This window comes from Xyrauchen texanus, chromosome 38 (assembly GCF_025860055.1).
Source record: "Xyrauchen texanus isolate HMW12.3.18 chromosome 38, RBS_HiC_50CHRs, whole genome shotgun sequence".
NCBI classification, from domain to species: Eukaryota; Metazoa; Chordata; class Actinopteri; order Cypriniformes; family Catostomidae; genus Xyrauchen; species Xyrauchen texanus.
In genome coordinates, this window is record NC_068313.1 from 5,074,406 (window position 1) to 5,095,716 (window position 21,311).

At 38.6% G+C, this 21,311-nt stretch overlaps 2 protein-coding genes across 6 annotated transcripts in view; both read left to right on the forward strand.

The window, feature by feature from the left end:
• Nucleotides 1-369: 369 nt before the first annotated feature.
• On the forward strand, nt 370-14,469 carry LOC127631941 (uncharacterized). Of its 5 annotated transcripts, none has more exons than XM_052110356.1 (11): nt 370-552; nt 6,069-6,095; nt 6,203-6,232; nt 6,328-6,363; nt 6,843-7,308; nt 10,840-11,240; nt 11,528-12,151; nt 12,382-12,652; nt 12,772-12,908; nt 13,278-13,484; nt 13,595-14,469. In XM_052110356.1, exons 6-10 carry the CDS (start codon nt 11,121-11,123, stop codon nt 13,434-13,436), a joined length of 1,311 nt encoding a protein of 436 aa, XP_051966316.1. In that variant the 5' UTR covers nt 370-552; nt 6,069-6,095; nt 6,203-6,232; nt 6,328-6,363; nt 6,843-7,308; nt 10,840-11,120; the 3' UTR covers nt 13,437-13,484; nt 13,595-14,469. The 5 variants fall into 5 exon arrangements, with proteins under 5 accessions (XP_051966316.1, XP_051966318.1, XP_051966319.1 ...); XM_052110357.1 differs by lacking the exon at nt 370-552 and adding an exon at nt 581-1,946; XM_052110358.1 differs by having other exon boundaries at nt 376-552; nt 10,840-12,151.
• A 1,540-nt stretch (nt 14,470-16,009) lies between these two features.
• The window catches only part of LOC127631585 (bromodomain and WD repeat-containing protein 3-like), a 60,052-nt gene continuing 54,750 nt past the window's right edge, over nt 16,010-21,311 (forward strand). Inside the window, exons 1-8 of the mRNA XM_052109818.1 lie at nt 16,010-16,446; nt 16,541-16,599; nt 16,703-16,732; nt 16,922-16,981; nt 18,897-19,047; nt 19,145-19,243; nt 19,363-19,523; nt 19,929-20,150. Coding sequence (XP_051965778.1) covers nt 16,398-16,446; nt 16,541-16,599; nt 16,703-16,732; nt 16,922-16,981; nt 18,897-19,047; nt 19,145-19,243; nt 19,363-19,523; nt 19,929-20,150 — 831 coding nt within the window. The 5' untranslated portion in view covers nt 16,010-16,397. The remainder of the gene's footprint in view (nt 16,447-16,540; nt 16,600-16,702; nt 16,733-16,921; nt 16,982-18,896; nt 19,048-19,144; nt 19,244-19,362; nt 19,524-19,928; nt 20,151-21,311) is intronic.

Consider the following 21,311-nt stretch of genomic DNA (forward strand, 5'->3'; position numbering starts at 1 on the left):
ATACTTACAATTAAAGGAATTATTTTTCTCTTAATGCATTTAACGTGCATTCTTATGTCAAAGGGACTGTTTAAAAGACAAAAGTATGTTTTTTCTTTCTTTATAAAGAGCCGTGTGTATTCAAATGGTCAGTAAAACATTAGATATGACCATGCAGTGACAAATTAATAATTATTTTCATGCTTCAGGGGAAAACAAATAAGCAGAAAGTGGCGCCTAAAGTATATCAAAGCAAACCTTTGATTGACATCCAACCCATCCGCACAGGTATTTTGCTTTGGTTTGAAACACGGTTGCCAAGATGCTTCAGCCAATCAGTGTCGAGAAGGGGCGGGGTATAGTATGCCCATCAGGTTAGTGCTACGATGAAAAGAATATAGAAAGGGGAGATCTAATCCGGTTCCAGGTAGTTTCTGTTCCGATAGAACATTTAAACTGGCTTCAGTGTTTCCTTGACCCTCAGAATTTTACGCGAAACTTTTACCAGTGCAATCTATTTTAATTACCATTTTCCTCTAAAAGCGTAAAGCAGCTATGCCGAAAAGAAGCAAAGTAAGTTCAACAATATTTGGTATTTAAATGTATTTTTATACTTTGTTTTTAAGAGCATGCAATCATTGCATTTACATGCCTGTGGGAAACTGTATTTGAAGTTATACGTGTGTTTGCTGCGTTATTGTATGGTTTCTTTCGTGATCTAGGCCACGAGAGTCGGGGGGATGAATTTGGCGCCTTTTTACTTAGTTTTCAGTCGAATACATGTGGATATTTCACGAGTGCATTTTGTAAAACGCGTTTGTTTTGCCTAGCATTTTCAATAAAAACCGGTATATAATTCGCAGACAGAACAATGATCAGACAAAGGGGTGTAACCTCATAACGTTTGGGCATGTTGTTCCTCATGGAGATCATGTTCCTGCAAATTATTTCTTTTTATAAGAGGTGCACGCTCAGCCTTTGAGTAAATATACAAACTCAACAAAGTTAGAAGTTACCGTGTGTGATTTTTTTATTTTTTTAATTCAGACTTCTTTGTATGTTGTTGTAAATGCATGAGGGTTTAATCGTGTTGTGCACGACTCCATATGGTTCTAGGGGTAGGACAAATACACACACAGTCTTTGGTGTCATGGCTGTCTTTGCACTAAATAAATGTGAATCCTTCTACAGCCAATGATTCTGTTATTCCAGCTAGATTATTCCTAAATTCTGTGTATTCTGTGTCCACCTCGAATTTTCACATGACCCTTGAATTGGACATTGAAGTTTTCGTCGACGTTTGTTGAACTACTGTGTATATTACGGATACACTTTTTTTTTCTTGCCCCTTTTAATTTACGTTTAGAAGACTCTCATAAATCTGAACTACGGAATATAGAACTGAATGTATCGACCAATAGGAGGATCTTTGTTGACATCTTTGTACGCATGCGCGAGTGGTTGTGTGGCAAAAAAACAAACGGTATGGCGGGCTGTAAAGACGCGACGAGCACTTTCAAGAGAGTTAGCGGGCGAAATCCACAATATATAAGCACTTTAACATCTGAAGACCGGAGGAGGTTTGGAGAGAAGCTCAAAATTTGTATTGGTGACAAAATCGAAGTTATTCAAAGCCCATATGAGATCTGGGATGACAAAAAACGTTGGTCCGACTCGCCCGTGTCTTGGCCACCAATCTGCTGGGGAGACATTTATTCTTATTTAATAGAAAACCCTGGACCCTTAACTCATTAAAGATTAAAGGCTTTCAAAAGTCTGGAGGCCTATGATTATTTTGTTTCTCGAAAAGTTGGGCCGATCTTTTCTGCCAAACAGAAAGCAGTGATCGTGCTAAAAGCAGAGGTTAGATCTGGCCAAGCAGAGTCACAGCGTGATTCGCATCTCCCGTGGGTGATCGCCAAAGAGAACGGCGAAATAATCACTGCTCACTGCGACTGCAAAGCCGGGTAAGTCTTCATTGATCAGTGTTCTTATTTATTTATTGAAAATGTAGTGACTGTTGTACCAATTCAATTGTGTTCAGTGTGAGACTTTCAATGGCGTCTGTACTATGGTGAAAAATTGTATATCACAGCTTACACATTTCTCCTTCTTTCAAATCCAGTCTTGGAGAAACATGCAGTCATGTAGCAGCTTTAATGTTTAAAGTAGAAGCAGCTGTCAGGATAGGACTTACAAATGCTGCATGTACTAGTGAGGCTTGCAGGTATCAAAGCACAGCTACAGAATGTAATTGCACACGACCATTTCTTTCGTTTTTCGCGATCCTTTTCGGAGGGAATTCGGAAAAACTTTTTATCAGGCCCCCAACGAGCCGTACAATTGACCACACAGCAAGAGTGAACCATCCTCTTCTCTAAATCTTCCTCCAAACGTGCAAAACAATCAAATTACAGGTATCTAGCGGTGTTTCCTGCCACACGATTCCCATGATGCAACGCGACAAACATAAACAATGACGTCACAAAAGATCCGCCTATTGCTGATCGATAGTGAGTGAATCCCGCCAGCAGAGGCGGAGCTGTTGTTACCATCCTCCCTCTGTAACTACTACGGCATGGACATGTTTTAATAACATGGATAAAAGCTACAATTTAAGTTACAAATAAGGCTGCTGTAAACTATCATCTCGGCACCTTTTATTTATATTTGTCCTTTATTCTTCTAGTTTTTAACCTAGGGCTGGGCGATAAAACGATAACGATAATTATCGCGATATAATTTTCCTCGATAAAACGATAACAACAGTTCGATAAATGCTCGATATAATGCTTACGCACTATGCGTAATGCTGCGCATGCGTTTTGCAGACCGGGCTTCCGAGTGCCGCACGCGGTGTTATTGACAGACACACAGTGGCTGACAGGCTTGAGGAGTTGAGTGAAGCAAGAAAAATGAGCGATAGTGGAGAAAATACAACGCCCACGACCAGCTCGGAGGACACAGACATCGTTGACAAGAAAGGTCACTCAACTTCAGTGGTTTGGAAATATTTTGGCTATTTGCGATCCGACAAAAAACAGAGCGAAGTTCACTGCAAACTGTGCGGACGACTAGTGCCATCAAAGACAGGCAATACCTCAAACTTGTTTCATCATTTAAAACAATGTCACCCATTAGAACACGAGGAAGCTAAGAAATTACAGTCCCAATCCCAAATAAGTGTTAGTAGCCGTCGACCATCTACAAGCACCAATGCGACTCAGCAAAGTATCATATCATCATTTTCACACGCCGTGCCTTACGACAAAAAAACCAAAAGACACGAAGACATCACAAAAGCAGTTGCTTATTGCATTGCAAAAGACATGCTTCCCATTAGCGTTGTCGAAAATGAGGGATTTAAGAAGCTTATCCGCGTCCTTGACTCCAGATACGAGCTACCTGGCAGAAAACATTTTTCACAGACAGCGATTCCCGAATGTACACGGAGTGCAGGGAGAAGGTAGAGCGCCAGCTGCAAAATGTGCAATTCTTCGCCTCTACTTCTGATATGTGGTCTAGTCGCACATCTGAGCCTTATCTGAGCCTCACTGTTCATTTTATTGACAAAGACTGGAATCTTCAGAGTAAATGCCTCCAAACGGCTTACTTTCCAGAAGACCATACAGGTGAAGTTATTGCCCAAGGAATGATTGAAGCACTCGCCTCCTGGGGGCTGAGTGAAGACCGACAAGTGTGCATCACAACTGATAGTGGTGCAAACATGGTAAAAGCCACTTCACTCAACAAATGGACACGACTTCAGTGTTTTGGGCATCGACTACACCTGGCTATTGGTAAGTTTTAGTCTCCGTTCTCCATTTAGTAACAAAACTGCTGTAGAAGTAATAATATAATAATAATAATAATAAAAAAGAAAATAATTTAAGAAGAATCAAATCATTATTTTATTACTCCTTTGTTCTTAAATGTTAGTGATTATAAGCATGAAGCAATATTTAAAACTGAAAAATATGCTGATTTAAATTGTAATAAATATGATTAAAAAAATAATAAATATGAATAAAATGATGATAAAAAAGTAAAATTTTAAAAGAATCAATACTAATTAGTCCTTTGTTCTTAAAGGTTAGTGATTACAAACATGAAGCAATATTTGAACCTGAAACATATGCTTATTTGAATATTTAATATGAATATTCTGTTATAATATATATATCTGTTTAGAACTTCAGATGTTTTTTTAACATACTATTGTGGACTTACTCAGATACTTTCTTTGCTCATATTTTTTCTCTATTTCCTTTCCTTCCTCAGAAAGAGCGGGAAGGACAAGAGGATGGATCGAGCTGTTGGGCTTTGTAAAAAGTAGTGGCTGCCTTCTCCTTCTCCTGGAAAAAGAAGAGAGACCTTGCAACTGCTCAGGAAGAACTTAAACTACCGAAGCACAAGCTGGTGACAGAGTCACCTACCAGGTGGGGCTCCCGTCAAAAGATGGTGGCAAGGATGATTGAGCAGCACAAGGCTATCTCTCAGGTACTCACTGCTGACAAGAAAACCAGGCACTTGGTGCCCACCTGGCAGGACATTGAAGTGCTGGAGTCAATGAATGAGGCCTTAAAGCCACTTCTTGAGTTCACAGATTCACTCTCTGGTGAATCTTATGTGAGTGTGTCCTACCTTAAGCCTGTGCTGCACCTCTTCAGAACAGAGCTCCTGAATCCCTCTGATGATGACACACAGCTCACAAAGGACATAAAGACAGCAGTCATAGAATATCTCAATGAGAAGTACGATGATGAGATAACAGACGAACTGCTTGATATGGCATCCTTGCTTGACCCGCGCTTCAAGACTCAATATATCAGGCCAGACAAGATTGAAGCCATCAAAACAAGAGCAGTGACTGAGATTCTGAGAATGGAGGGAGACCAAGGCCCATCCACTTCACAGGCTTCATGCAGAACAGAAGAAATAGAGGCAGAGGGAGGCGCTGCTGCAGCTCTTCCTCTTCCTGTAAAGAAGCAGAGGAAGTCACTGGGCAGTTTTTTAAGAAGCCATGCCCCAGCAACACAGGACTCAGTGACATGCAGTCAGTGGAGGGGAGCTGGAAAACTATCTCATGGGTCCAGATGCAGACAGTGAAACAGAACCCCTGGATTGGTGGAAGGTGTATGACAAAAAGTTTCCTAAAGTGAGCCAACTAGCAAGGCGCTACTTGTGCATCCCTGCTACCAGCTCCCCTCTGAGAGGATTTTTAGCACAGGAGGGAACATTGTGACCTGTCACAGGGCAGCTTTAAAACCTGAAACTGTAGACAGGCTTGTCTTTCTTGCCCGTAACTTGTAGAGTAAAAAAAAAAATGCTGACCACAGTTAAGATTTTTCTTTTATTTATTTTATTTATCTTGTCAATCAATGTCATTTATTTATAAGGTTTGGCATGCTGGCATTTTTGTTTATTGACAAATATTATCTTTAAAGCACTTTAATTTTGCATTTGCAGTCAGCAGAGCCAAGTGTCATATTATTACAGTTCTTGATTTTTCTATAAAGATATTTACTTTATATATTCTGTTCTATTTATATAAATAATATTCTACTCTATTAATGTTGATTTTAGTAATGAATACATACATCTACCTCAGTTTTGATCAATTGTTCACCTGTTTGGGAAGTGTTTGTCATGTTTTGACAATAAAGAATAGTTTAAAACCACAATTAACTATCTGGTTTCTACATCTTTCACTCAGGAACAAAAATATGCCTTTAATCTTCAAAGAAATAAAGATTTGAAATTTATCGTGATAATTATCGATATCGACTGATATGGAAAATTATATCGTGATATTTTTTTTGGGTCATATCGCCCAGCCCTATTTTAACCTGTAGTTGTGTTATTGTTTGTTTGCGTTTCATTTTTGCTATGCCTTCGCGACAAAATGTTGGCCTAGTACTTGTACAATGACCACAAAGGAATTTAATTTAATGTATAGCTTTTTGTGCCCATCGTCCATTTAACCACCCACATATGCATTCAGGTTACATAATTGCACATAACGGTAGGGGGTGTCCACTCATATAGCCTGCCTACATATACATTAACAGCTTCTGTTTTCTCTACAGGCTAGTAATGGCACTGAAGCAGCTGAGGTGAGTTTTTAACTGGAGTTCAAATTGTGTAATGTTTGTTTTTATACAGAGTGGTATTTATTTGTTGATTTTGTTGCCATTCCCACCTCCATAAAATACACAAATAGCCCAAGAGAAGGTCTGAGAGGCTTCAAACTGTAAGTTCATTTTCATTAAGTTCATTATGTCTGTCATAATAACAAAATTAACGTTTGAAAGATGCACATGACTAACACCGAATGCTGATTTACAGAAACCCGAAACACCAAAGTCTGGGCCCAAGCCAAAGGTAAATCAATAATTAAAAAACGATTTTTATTAAAGGGATAGTTCACCCAAAATTGAAATTCTCTTAATGTTTATTCGCCCTCATGTCAGCCCAGATGTGTATGACTTTCTTTCTTCAGCAGAACACTAATTAAGATTTTTAGAAGAATATCATTGCTCTATAGATATAATCGCTTTAGAATGGATGACCATGAGGGGGATCCTCATGCAAGAAAACAAGTTCTGCATGCTGCTGTTATGTTCAGATGAAAGCAAAACCAAAGAAGCTTGTGAACAGCATTCTGTTAAAGTGATGATCACCATCCACTTGCATTGTATTGGCTTGCAGAGGTATTCTTCTAAAAATCTTTGTGATCTGCTGAAGTAAGTAATACACATCTGTGAAGGTGAGTAAATGATAAAATTTGCATTTTTGGGTGAACTATCCAATTGAGAATAAGAGTAATACAACATTGCCTTAAATGTGTGGTTCCCTTCCAGAAGGCACCTGTCAAAGGCAAGATGGCCAAAGTGGTAGAAAAGGCTAAACCAGAGAAGAAAGAGGATGTGAAGCCAGAGGAAGAGACCACACCTGCAGAAAATGGAGAGGCCGAAGCTGAGGTAAAAAAAAATAAAAAATCCCTCCAAGTTGGATATTTATCTGGATGTATAGTCCATGGTGATTGTAGCTATGGCCAAATCTGTTGGGGGGGGGGGATGACAATACAATTTTACCCATAAACGTCAGTTTGACGATTAACAGTCTTCTTCATAAAAAACTTATTTGGTGCATCACGCGAGTCATTTGGCCAATCACAGTCAAGATAACGGCAGCACGTCTTCACTGAAAAGCCCCTGGCTGCAGCTTTCCCGCGGATAAATTCAACTTTCCACGCTACCACTACCAGGCAGAGGCCGTGAGAAATTATCTGGTGCTACTTCAGTGGACACTGACATTAGTTTTGAGGTAAGTGCTGTTATCTGCCGACAATATAATTGTTTTCTCTAACGTTGTTGTTCATGTTTAAGGTTAACGTATAATGTAAGCTTATAATGTAAGCTTGTCAGATAGTCAGCTAACGTAATATCAGCGAATTGTGGTGTTAGCCTACAATGTTAGTTCAATGTGAAGGATTTTGGCAAGGGTATCTCCTCCACTGCATTAACGTTACATTTAATAGTTTTAATTTCGTAAAACGAGACGATAACTAAATAAAAACTAGTTTTGAATGACGAAAATCTGTTGACATTTTCATCAACGAATAAAAACTAGACAGAATGTTAGATGACGATTTGGGAAGCGATCCAGTCAGAACTGATGTCCTGCGTTTGTGGTAGATGCGCACATTTGTGCTGTAACCCCACGGTTGTCAAACTGGGGTACGCGTACCCCCAGGGGTACGTGGACTGATTTCAGGGGGTACGCGAAAAAATATCTAAGGGACTGTTCGTTTTTTATTTAAGGGGCTACTGGAGGAGTTTTGAGATCTGTATAGTCAAAAAAGACTTGACCCTCCCTTCGCCAGCAATGATTTTTTCTATAACCCTCCAAAATGATTGTGAAAAAAGGCATGACCCTCCCCGATAATTTATTGATTACTTCTGTACTGGTTTGCGCTTGGCAAAGATGTTCAGATAGCCATTGTTTTTTTTACAACCAAACGACTAAACTCCTGCTTTCTCATCTTACTAGGGCTGTAACGATAGACCAAACCTACAATTCGGTTCGTATCACGATTTTTGATTTGAAAAAAAAAAATCATGTTTTCGGTGCTGATGCAGTGGTGACGCGTTCATGTAACACGCAAGGGTGGCGCTGCCAATAAAGTAGGCCTATCTAAAAGCTGCCACAAAGAACCGGCAAAAGTAATGATTATGAATATGTCAAATATAGCAAGGAGACATTTTAATTGTTTATTAATAAACAAGTGTTTGTCAGTGTCGGCTGCAAAGATGAAGTTGGCGATGTTGACTCGCGATCTTCAGTAGTGAACGCGCCAGAGAGAAATGCACATTTCATACGGATTACATAAGCAGAGATTCTGATTTCTTTCGTTTTGAATTGTTCTGTTAAAAAGTAGACATTCCAAGTTTTCTATATATTTCTCTGGCCTGTGAGGCAAGTACCTTATACGCTGTGTTTCGGTTCATTTATTAGACGAGAGTCCAGTTCACGTGCCAGCGCCTCCGTGTCATGATGATTTTCTACTATATTTACTTCTTATTTATTAAATCTAGGCAATTGGTTGATGAAACATTGATTAAAATTAAGATACAATTAATAAAAAACGAAATTCACTTTAAAGAAAGTTTTAAAGTCACTTTCAGAGCGGTCATGTCCGTAACGGAGAACTGTCACGTCCGTAACATTGTTTTTTCCCTCATAAATGCGAAAACATAAAATTAAATAAAAATTATATTTTAAGTTCTGTGGAGGCTGACCCTCATCCGGTGGGTAGTGTTACTTTTGTTTTGCGCTGTGTAGTTCATAGAATTACTAAAACATATTTTGCCACAGGTCTAAATGTTAAAGAATTTTTGTGTCACGTCACATGTGTATTTCCCTCATATTAGCCTAAATATAAAAAGCATGTGTAGACTGATATTTTTCTAATGTCTGGAGCTTTATTAAGGGAGTATGGATATATAAACAGACGTTTCAGTATTAAATGCATTTTCTCAGAATTTATATTTCAAGTTTTGACTGCAAATGTCACGTCCATAACGCTGGAATTGCCCAATTTTAAAGAATTTATCCTCAACTAGTTTTTTGGCGTAGGTCTACGTATTTTATTATATTAACTTCTACTAATAGTAATTTAAAAATGTGGTAGCCCTACATCTAACACATCACACTCCACTGTTATGGTGGCAATTTCAGTAGAGTTACTCACTAACATTGTTGTGGAAACACAATAAGAATGGAAACTAAAATATGGTAGTATCGTGCTACAGCGCACATTCTATCAGCTACAGTTCTGGGTCTCGACGTAGCTCTACGCTCACTTCACATGTTAATGCAGCGGTAGAGTTACACTCACATGACACTGCCATTATTCGCGATCACAAAAGTTAATTATTTGCTCGTGCTTTAAAGCTTTGCCGGGTAAACATTTTATTGGCGTTCTGATCTGACATGATCGCACTTTTTCTATTAACAAAATATTCGAGAGTGGAGATTGGGTTCATATCTGTTTAAAATCATTATATTCAGCACATTTGTATCATATGTTGACTTTTGATGAGATTTGTATCATATTTTTATGATTCTATTCACTATTCTCGACAAAATTGATAAAAATAAATATTATTAAATAAAAAAAACCTTGTTGTTAACAATTGGTGGTGTTGGGGGTACTCCGGAAGATCTATAATGTCTCAGGGGGTACATGCCTGTTAAAAGTTTGGGAACCACTGCTGTAACCGACTGTAACGTGCTGATCTACCCAGCGGGACACGGTTTGGCATGCGCTGCATGTCTCATCTTTCTGTGAAGCGTGCGCGAGTAATGAATTGAGCTCTGTTTCGTGTCTGAATGGACACATACACACAACATTGTCTAAATGTCCATTTTGGAGAGTATTCACGTAAAATATGTCGGTTATGTCTTAAACAGTTGTGAGTGTATCGATGTGCATCAGGATCCGCAAATCATTGGACATGATCCGGTGTCTTAAAGTGACAGTGGATAATAAACCTAATGCGGGTTGTGTCCTTAATATTGATCAAGCAACAAAAGAAAAAGATAAAAGCATTCACTGCTCGTTAATAGCTTTAATAATGATTAATTATATTTAATTCATACAAATAAATATGTCTGCTTGAAAGAATAAAGAATGATGTATGCAAGTATTTATAAAGAATGCATATCATTAATTGAAAAGAACACTACTTTAGGAAAAGTGGTTTTATTTAATTTTAAGATATTTTTTAAGTCACAGTAGTAAATCTGTATTGCATGTTCAAACTTTAAAATCATTCATATTAACAGGTTAATAGATTTTCTCCGGGAGTATATGGGTTTGGAAATTTTAGAGAAATTCTAAATTAATGCATTACAATTTAACTAAACCCATTATATTTTAGTCGACTAAATCTACTGTAGATTTAGTCGACTAAAATCTTATTGTATTTCGTCAACTAAAACTAAAACAATTCAGATGACTAAAATATGACTAAAACTAAATGGCATTTTAGTCAAAAGACTATGACTAAAATGAAATAAAAATTTGCTGTCAAAATTAACACTGCTGCATTAATATTGTTATCTAATTTTTAATGTATATCTTGTCGTAAGAGATGAGCGAAATGAAAACAAAACACGTAATGAAACAAGACCCATTGGTGTCTGGTTTAACGTCAATGAGTGATCGAAACACCTGCTCTGGCGGATCATTTAACGTTGACTAATGCAGTGGGAGTTAGCCTTAACAAAAGTTTATGATCATGAAAAAGGAGCCCTGGCCCAGCAGATAATATATTGACAATTGTTTTCCAGAATGAGCGAGCTTAAAGAGGAGGATTCTATTTATATAAGACAGCTTGACTCAGGGCTGAGGTGCAAATGGAGCTGGGCCTGGCTAAAGATTGAGGTGAAGACCGAGGTGAAGGGAGTTCAGCACAGCTTCCCGCTGTCACAGTATTTTTAAAAAAATTGACAAAGCGGGGTATTCAAAATGTAGCCTTTGCTCTAAAGAAATAAACTACAGCAACAAGGGCTCTCATGCTCTTTCGGCACACTGCCAAACAGAGGTGCACCGTCAAAAAGTGTGCACTGTAATGACTACAGTAAGTGTCCTTCCAGTCTCAAGTCAAAGTGCTCCCAAGGCGGGGCCTGAAGCCATGAGAGCGCGATTTAGGGTGCCTGTACCTACATGTCAGCGGGTTGCTAATGCAGAGGTGTGTATTATTATACATTAAATAGGCTTGTAGTTTTCTGTGTCACTAAATAATAACTACTATTTCACTGTTGACATGTTACTTGAAATTTGCCAGTAAGCTATTGTCAGGCTACATATAAGTAGGCTACATTACCAGGACAATTTGTATGTAGTGTACATGGTGTGTTTAGTCAATTGAACTAGAGTTGAAATAGACTCAATAACCCAGTCACAGGGTTATAATAAAAGGCAGGCTATTTGCAAAAGTTTTACTTATAAAAATCTAATAATGTTTTCTTGGTCTAGGCGATGGTTCTTGCTACTCTCGCCGAACATTCCCTCCCTTTTACATTTGCACCAGTGATGGTGAAGCTGGCCCAAACGCTGGCTGCAGACAAAGTAGCTCTGAGTGGGTTGAAGCTGTCACGCACTGCAGCAGCTTACAAAATGGTGCATGGATTGGGATTTACATTTTCAGAGAGGATCTTCAGAAATACACAGAAGTATCCATTTTCCATCAACCTCGACGAGAGTACTAACCATGGTGGTAAAAAAGTGCTTTCCATCCTAGTCAGCTACTTCAACCCAGACAGGAAGACGGTTGATGTGGAGCACCTTGGCTCTTTAGAGGTTTTCAAGGTTAGCGCTCTCAAGCTAGAAAATTTGATAGTTAAGTTCTTTAAGGATAACAACATTCCATGGTTGAACCTTGTAAGCATGCTGATGGACTCCTGCAGTGTTATGCGAGGAAGTAAAACGGGGTTAGAAACAAGAGTCCGCCAGAACTACTGCCCAGGCCTACTTGATGTTGACGGTGATAGTTGCCACCATATCCACAATGCTGCAAAGGTGTTTGCAGCTCCTTTCAGCAATCATCTTGAACGGCTGTTTGGTGACCTACATGCAGATCATCAATGGGCTACAGACCAGGTTAGTTAATAATATTAAATTTCCATTATAGAGATATTTTTTAGTTCAGTTTGATACATGCTACTGACTGCAACACTAAACCTTTTATCTTTACAATATACTTACCTGTTGGGAGACATTTTCTAGATGTAATCTAGATTCTAAAATTGTTTTATCCTTAACTGACATATTTAGGCTACCTGAGCTCTTTGAGGAAAAAGACTGATTTGATGTATCTCTCTCTTTCTCAGTTGGCGTACTTCAGGGAGATATGTGAGTTCATGAGCCTTCCTGGTTCCGCTCCCAAAAGGTTCATTCAGCATCGCTGGCTATCTGCTTATGATGTTGCCATTAGCACCCAGAGGCTGCTTCCTGCCTACAAGGTTCTTTACTACGGCTTTATGGACAGGAAAGACAAGGCCCTCTACAAGGATCCCCTAGGGCAGCTTTTTACGAAGTACAAAGTGAGCGACAAGGCACAGACAAAGATTCGGTCATTTCATGAGGACCTCAGCAAAAAAGGTAACTCATCACAGTTATTTCTCCTTGGATCTGTGATTGCCTACCTGCACTATGGTAACCAAAGGAGTGTTAGCTTTTTGTACAGTTCTTTGTTATAATAGAGCCTTTGATTTTTCCAGGAATGACGCAGCTGGGAAAAGACCGGAAGAAGAGGGTGGTTAGGAAGGTGTGGCATGAAGCCACCATAACTGAGCTGCACCTCAGTGTTTATACAGGAGTGCTACCTATCCTTAAAGAATATGTCATGGTGTTCCAGGTGAGTTGAACATTGAGTCCTCTGCGTATGGCTCCCATTTCTACTCAGGTGAATGTTACATTTCTCATCAGGTTTTTCAAAATAAGAAAAAAATATCACAAATTATGAAAATGAGATTATGATTATAAAAATGTTACAGGATTCTGTGGTGCCTGGGTCTAGAAAATAAATTATAGTGATCCCATGTCTAATAATTACTGACATTTTCTTTGACCACAGTGTATAATGCTTTTTCATAGTGAGGTGATCTAAGTGAATCCTTGTATTTAACTTTTGGGAGTCCTGAGTTAAAATTGCTATACATTTCTTGTGTGTTTTTGTACATTGAACCACAATGTTCAATGTATGTTAATGTTATTTTCTTTATAGGGCAGTCAGACACTTGTTCATAAACTGCATGACAAACAGCTTCAAGTCTTTACCAACTTCCTTGCCTGCTTTGTCAAATCTGAACACCTGAAGCCGATGCCCAAAACTCTGGCTACTATGGAATTGGACAACAAACTGCTGCCTGTGAGGGAGATGTAAGTGGGGCAGGAGGCTAATCAATTCAGAGTGGCACATCCACAACACCCTGTGAGTACTTAAATTGTGTACTGCAATTAGAATGATTAATGATTGATTAGGAGCCTCTGCAGAGTTTGATGATTATGATAACAATAGTATAGTAAGTGTTGCTGTTTCAGCTGCTGAAGCCATTCCTGGAGGAAGTCTCACGGGCATACATCACGTGTGCTAGATACTTGCAAAAAAAGCTGCCACTGCAGAGCAAGACCCTCCAGTGTTTGTCGGCCATAGACCCAATACTGAGAGGGCACTCTCAAACTGGGTCTGAACTGAGGAAACTCACTGCAATGATGGATCACCTGCTGCCTGATGTTGACACACACCAGGAAATTCTCCAGTACAACGTAGATCAGTCCCTGCCCAGCTTCCAAGATGGAGATGATGTTGTGAGGTGGTGGGCCTGTGTCGACGATACTGGAAAATATCCAGGCCTGTGTCAAGCAGTGAAAGCTGCAATGTCAATATTCCATGGCCCATTAGTTGAATCTTCTTTTAATATAATGGGCAACATCATTGACCAGAAAAGTACAAGCATGAACATCACCACATTCAGCGCTATCCAGACTGTCAAATATACTCTACAGAGCAGAAAGCTGAGTGCTGTGGACATGTTCAGCCGAGATGATTCAAAATTTGAGCCAGCAGATAGAAGGCTGTGTGGGAACATCATTTCGGCTGGAACCAGGGACAAAGCCCAGCGGCAGCAAAAGCAGCTGAAAGTCAGCGAAAAGAGGACGGAGTTCGGCTGCCAGCCATCCACTAGTGCTGCTGTAAATAGGGCAGAAGTGGTGGAGGAAGAAAGTATGGCCCGAAAGAGGCACATGGCAAAACAGAGAAAACGGGCCCTTGAAAGGCTTGTCCAGGCCAAAACAGTAAAAAAATGATGTTTTATTTCACACCCCACTAGACCAGTTTTAAGTTTGTTTTATGTTCATTGGTGTTAATAAATGTTGTGTTGTTTTACCTGAAGAAAATGTCTTTTCCCTTTATTTTCTGGGGGTTTGCATAAAATGTGTCACCTTTTTCGGCCCTTCTGAGTTTGCAGGTATGGTGTGCGCGCGCGCATGTTACAGGGAACAAACGCGGATGGAGAGGCAGGAGATGAGAAAGTCAGAGGAGGCTGCTAAATAACCTCGTGTTTGACCAAACACCATACTCCTTGTACAATACAGAGGAATATTTGTATTGACCGTTTTCTAAAAGAAATCAGTTTTTTTAGAAGATCAATATTAAAAGCTAATTTTTATATATAATGTTCAAGAGAAAAGCCTTGTAAGAAGGATTCCATCTTATCCCACTCCAGTTCTCCTGAAGAATTGCAGTCATGAAACAACTAATGACTTCCTCTTGTTTTGTTCTTTCTCTTGTTTTTTAAGCAGTGATGCAGGTTGTGACATAATGTGATTGTGCCATTTGTTTTTAAAGACAGCTAAAAATCTTGTCTTTTGAATAGGGAGAGTTTGCCTGAGACACTAACATTACATGTGCAATTTGAGGAACATGCCTGTATTGTATGGGAAGGGGGTTCTATTGTCAAATGCTTTTATTTTATAGTTTCTTAAAGGTTGGGATTGATTGTAAGCTGTATTCTATAAATTGAAACATCTTAACAGTTTTAGGAATCAACTTCTTGGGTAAATGATCATGCTCGCTAGTACTGGAATGCTTGTTCGAATATGTGAATTACAATGAGTTTTGTCTTTGGTGGTAGCATTGCAATAATGTATGGCTGCCTTTTCAGTTTCTATATCCATTATGTGATGGTACGTTTAAGAGGATGAAAAATGGAATTGTGTGTTAGCAAAGCTAATTACACAACTGTGTTAGTGTTAAATATGCAGGTTGTAACTGATTTTTATACAAAAATGACATTTCATTCATGTGAACATTCTAACAGTATCAATTTCACAATGTTTTTGATAAAAGTACAAATGTACAGTTGAGCTTTTTTTCAGTATTATTTTTATGAAGCCTGACTGTAACGATTGATTTAACATGCAAATAAAACTTGTCATTTCACCTTAAGGGTTTTTTGTTTCTGAAGAAATTTAGACAAAAGAAGTACATTGGGAATCTGTTAATGTGCTGCATACATACCAACATTTCCTTAAGCCATTTACATTCAGGTTAGTAAAGAAGTTAAAGTAAATAAAAGGCAGATAGCCATAACAAATACATTTCATAGATGTAGAGCAAATATCTACTAGAAATGTCTTTTTGAGAGTGTTCTCTACGAAGACAAATGTCAGAACTAGTCTTTCAGATCAATTGTCCTTCAAAAATGAAAATATCTACTACAGTTCTATTAAAGGATGTGTCACGGGTTTTTGTAGGTGGAACGTTACGTGTAAATTAGAGCGTCTAGCGCATATAGTAATAATATGAATAACTGCAAATAATCCGACGTGAATAGTGTTTGTCTGCATGTGTTTACTCAAACTGTCGAATTATTGGAGACCGTTCCATAAACAAAAGAGAAACGGTCAGAGCATCTGTCCCCATTTACGGTGACGTCAAAGACCAGCCGTTGGACATTGTTCAAGCAAGAACGCTCGCTTTTCGATGTTCTTCGATCATTGTTTCGGTAGGAACGATAATAAATGTGAAGACTTAAATATTGAACGTTAAATCTTTGTAATTTGCTTAGCTTCTGCTTTAGTGAAGTCGACGAATAGTTGTCGTCTTGTTGAGCGTTGTTATGCCCAAACAACTTCCCCCATGCTGCCCCTCCCCCTGTTTCCGGTATTCAGGCGGAAGTAGCTTTGAGCTTAGTCCTCATACTTCCAATGGCGACCGAAAACTGGCTGAACAGAAAGCAGGAGCAATCGTCAAGGGGTACGAAGCTTACAATCGACATTGACTGATTATTTAATTGACAAACTACACTTAAATTTCGCATCCACGTTTCGTATCAATTGAGCTATGGCCAATACTGCAGCCAGAAATGGGAGTATTTCACCACTTGAATCGGGTAAGGCACATTTGAGAAATCTTATTATAATCTACTTTTAGAGTTTATTAATCATAAACCGAATTATAAACAATCTGGCGGTGTCCGTTCACAGAGTTGTACTACTTGATATCGCGCTTTTTGAGCACGGGGCCGTGTCGGAAAGCGGCCGAGGTGAGTTGTCTTTGGTCTTCGAGACTTTTATTTGAGGGTTTTGCTTAAAATGATGTTCATTTGGATGAAGGCACTGATCAGAAGTCAATCTCATCTGTTGCAGGCACTTATGTGTGAGCTGGAAGAAAATCAGGTGTGTGCTCGATTTCTTCATCTTTTATCAGTCAGTGTATCCCTCACACTTGGACTGAGACATGATTTGTCCATATGTTACTTTATCACAAAAATGTTTACGTTTTTTTTTATTTGAATTATCATTAAGGTAATTTAAGCTTAAGTGGCTTTCTGTTCGCCATCATTAACCGGGCTTACTTTTTGATAGCTCCTTCCACGTCGATTGGATTGGGAAGGAACGAAGCACCCACGGTCTTATAAAGATTTGGTAAGTGTTTTGATATTTCTGGAGCATGTGGAAGGCATATTAATTTAATGCACGTGTTTATTTTGTTGACCGATTTAAAATCTATGAATGGCGCAAGCACATCTGAAATCCTTCCTGTCATTTTGTTTTATAGGCTTCATATATTTGACAACTTCGAGCATTGTATAAATAGTTGTTATTAATATACACAATGCTTGGCTGCTCTGTGTTTTGACTGCTTCCCTATTATTTAGCGCTGTATTGCAGTTAGGGTGGGCCTCTTTGGGTTGGGGCTACGTCAGGATGATGAACTGTCCAATCAGATATCGGGAAACGCTTTCTTTTTTTTTTTTTCTTTTTTTTTTTGCATGTGACCTGCGCTGCGAATGGCTGATATGCGGACCTGGTTTGCATAAACTCATTGCACTCAGCTACATGAGACGGGCTTTTATTTATTTATTTATTTTATTTTTTTTTACAAGGGTCATGACCACTGCTCAGTTACCGTTTTGATTTTAATATATGTTTAAATTGCTTCAAATTAAACCCTCTTTAAGGACACATGCAATTGTTTTAATTTATTATTTACATTTATGCATTTAACTTATGCTATTAAATACACTCCTTTAAAATAATATTACCTTTGTTTTTGTGGTGTAGTTATTCTTATTGAAAATAAATCTTGAAATTTTACTGGTATTGGTACATACTACTGAAGATCAGATAGATTAACAAAAATTACTTGTTGAAAAGTAATTGTTCTATTTTCATTTGTTTTATTGATTCATGTTTGTGTCCATGACAACCCTACATGGTACCATGCTTTTTTATTTTTGGACATGTACATTGTATAAGGAATGTTCAGGGTTCAATACAAGTTCAGCTAAATCGACAGCATTTGTGGCATAATTTTGACTACTAAAAAAAAACTATTATGACTCGTCCCTCCTTTTCTTTACAAATAGCAAATAGTTGGGTTACAGTGTGACACTTGCAATGGAAGTGAATGGCACCAATTTGTGGAGGAGTTAAAGGCAGAAATGTAAGGCTTTTAATTTTATAAAAGCACTTTAATTCCTCTGTTTAAACTCATGTATTATTTGAGCTGTAAAGTTGTTTAAATCATAATTTCCACAGTCGTTTTAAATCCCTAACCCTTGTTGTCATGGCAACGAAGTTGTAAAATTGGATAACTTTACAAAGAGAAAGTTTGCAAGTGATATCATCACACTAAAATCATGTTAACACATATTGTTTACATCTTGTGGCTTTACTTTTGAAACTGTGAGTATGTTAACTTTTACAGATTGTCCCCATTCACTTCCATTAAAGATAAAGGACTAATTAAAATAACTTTTTATGCCATGGTACTGATATATGAAAGTACCATACTATTACCATTTTCTATCTTATTCACATCTTTAAGCAGATGTGTTACCATGGAATGCATGCAATTCTTTGAAGAACCAAATTAATACCATGGTATACAAGAGTATGGTAATCATTCAGCACCTTGATTATCATTCAGTATGCGTATACAGTATCAAAGTACCATGATATTTGCATTACCATCGCTGTATTATGGTAACGCCACAGTTCTCTTATCCGTTGACAAATTTGCTTTTTGTCTGAGTAATGTTTAAGATTTTGTTTAGCTTGTTCTTGAAGTCATCGTGCAATTTAAATTTATGGTCTTATTCTGTTCCTTATTCCATTGCGTATTTTATTCTAAAGATTTTTATTATTGCCATCGTAATCTTTATAAATTATAACAACTCTGATTCAATGTCATCAACCTCTTTTATTTTCTCATTGTTTCATCATTCCTTTCAACCACATGTTTTGTAGTCACCACTTTCACATCTAATCCATTCCCAATAGATAAAATCAAATCCCACTCATACATTTTTTGAATGATCCTTTATTCTTTGTGAAGGTTGCTGCCAACAGACATATCGCCCCAGACCACTTGCTGCAGATATGCAAGCAGATTGGGCCGATCCTGGACCGAGAGGTTCCGTCTGGTGTGCTGGGAGTGCACACACTACTGGGAGCTGGGAAACACTCTTTATTGCGAACATCAAAAGGTTAGAACATCCTAGAACTTTGAATCTCATTGGCCTAAATGCAAGTCCAGTAATCTGTGCCTAAATGTCAGCAATGTGCCCCTTTCACAATCTCTAGACTGTGGTAGTAGTAGATGGAAAGCCTCGACTTTCGCAGCCCTTCACAGAGGAAGACCACCAGAGAGCCCTTTAAGCTACAGGGATGCCCCAAATATAGGTGAGCACTTAAGTTCATCAACTGTTTAATGTTTCAAATTTGTTTTAGTCTTAGTGTCTTGAGAGTAAAAGAGGATGTAGTGTTAAGTGGATTTGTTTTTAATTTTTATTTTGTTTTAGTTGAGGTATGCCGAGGCAGAGAGCTCACCGGAGTTCAGCGCTTCAGTTCTGTGAACCCCGTCAGCAATTATCAGCACATGAAGATGCACAGGAGGATTCTGGGCCATCTCTCTGCTGTGTACTGTATCGCCTTTGATCGGACCGGTTCCAGGATATTTACGGTAAGCATCACAGTCCTTGGTGCAGCCTGGGACTTGTCCCGTTTTCTACTGACTTGGTGTGGGGTTGGTCCCCAAGTTATTATCATTTATCACATTTCATTCTTTATTGCTTTTTGTTGCTTTTAAAATGTTTAACAATTTTCTTGTTTTAATTGTATTGCTTTTAATTAGTTTCTTTGTTCTTTATTATTGACTGTTTACTTGTCTTAAATAATTTTACTTGTCAAATTACTTGCATGTGTGTGAAATGATTGCTATAATTCCCACATCCGATCACCACCATAATTTTGGAAAATGTGTATTGGGTTTTGGTGAGACCTTTTTATGTATGCTGAGGACTCTGCAATCTTCATGACAGTGAACTAATGAACCATGCTTGATCCTGCTTACATGCTTATCTCTAAGGGTTCCGATGATGCCTTGGTTAAAATCTGGTCCTCTTTTGATGGAAGGCTTCACTCCACTCTCAGAGGACATCATGCTGAGATTTCAGACCTTGCCGTTAACTTTGAAAATACCCTTATCGCGGCCGGTAGCTGCGACAAAACCATTCGAGTCTGGTGCCTTCGTACCTGTGCCCCAGTGGCAGTCCTGCAGGGCCACAGTGGATCCATTACCTCTTTACAGGTGAGAGTACTGGATTACTTTAACACACATTTCATTTTAAAGTCAAAATTACTAATGTGGTTTATTAGTCCATGTCTCTTAAAGGTGGGGTATGTGATTTGCAAAACGGCCGGCAGATTTTGAAAATACACAACTCTAAGGTCCTACCTTCTCTCCTCCAACGCTGGCCCTGACTCCACCCATTCGAAAAACATGGACGCGCAATCATGCACGAGCGAAAACTCAGATGCGCAGTGTTCTAGCAGTGTTCTAGACTCACTAGTCAAACAGTGCATTCACCTGTCAGACAATTTTTCAGAGCAAATTGTTGACACAGCAGGAGGAGGGGGTCGCATACCACTATTGAAAGGTGTAGAGCTGATTTTCTCATAACTGTAAAAAAAAAGAACATCGCCAGCCCTGGCGCCTGTACAGCGGTCTTCTATTCAAAACAGGATTCATAGAAATGTGGAACAACCCCACTAGCACTATAAAAGCTCTATTCTCCATACATAAATACAATCGCTTCCTGTTACTGGGTCACGAGCTTTGAGTATGCGCATCTAACGGGACACGCCAGCCAGGGTGGTGGGGGAGGGGGCATGGTACGACCGTTTGATTGACACATTTTCTGTCCAATGATTCTAGATGGTCTTGAAAATGATTGGCTGGAGTTTTTCGAGTCCTGCCCGTTCCACAGATGATTAAATTGCTTAATTTTCATTTCAGTGCTTCTAATTTACAGCCAGTAAGTGGGTTAGGAATAGGATTTCAAGTTATTTTGAAAAAATGGTCAAAAAAGAAAATCACATACCCCACCTTTAAATTTAAGGCCAGTTTACGCCACTCTAACACAGTGTCGTAACCAGACACACTACAAGAAGATTTCAAGGACAAGCAGTTTGTTTGTCCACACTAAATGAGTCACGGCTGCGCAAAGCGGTGGGAATCTCCTCCGCAATGACTAAAATGATTAAATGACTAAAAAAATATGAAATGAGAATACGCAGACAAAACTGTCTGTTTATTAAACAAATCTTTTTTTACTGTGAATCATTTTATGGACATGTGTTTTTTACGGCAGTCCCCGAAGGTATAAATATGAAGTCGCAGGGTAAGGTTGCACTGAATCCTAATTCAATCCATTAATATTGTTTATATTCCATGGTGGAACTGACGGTG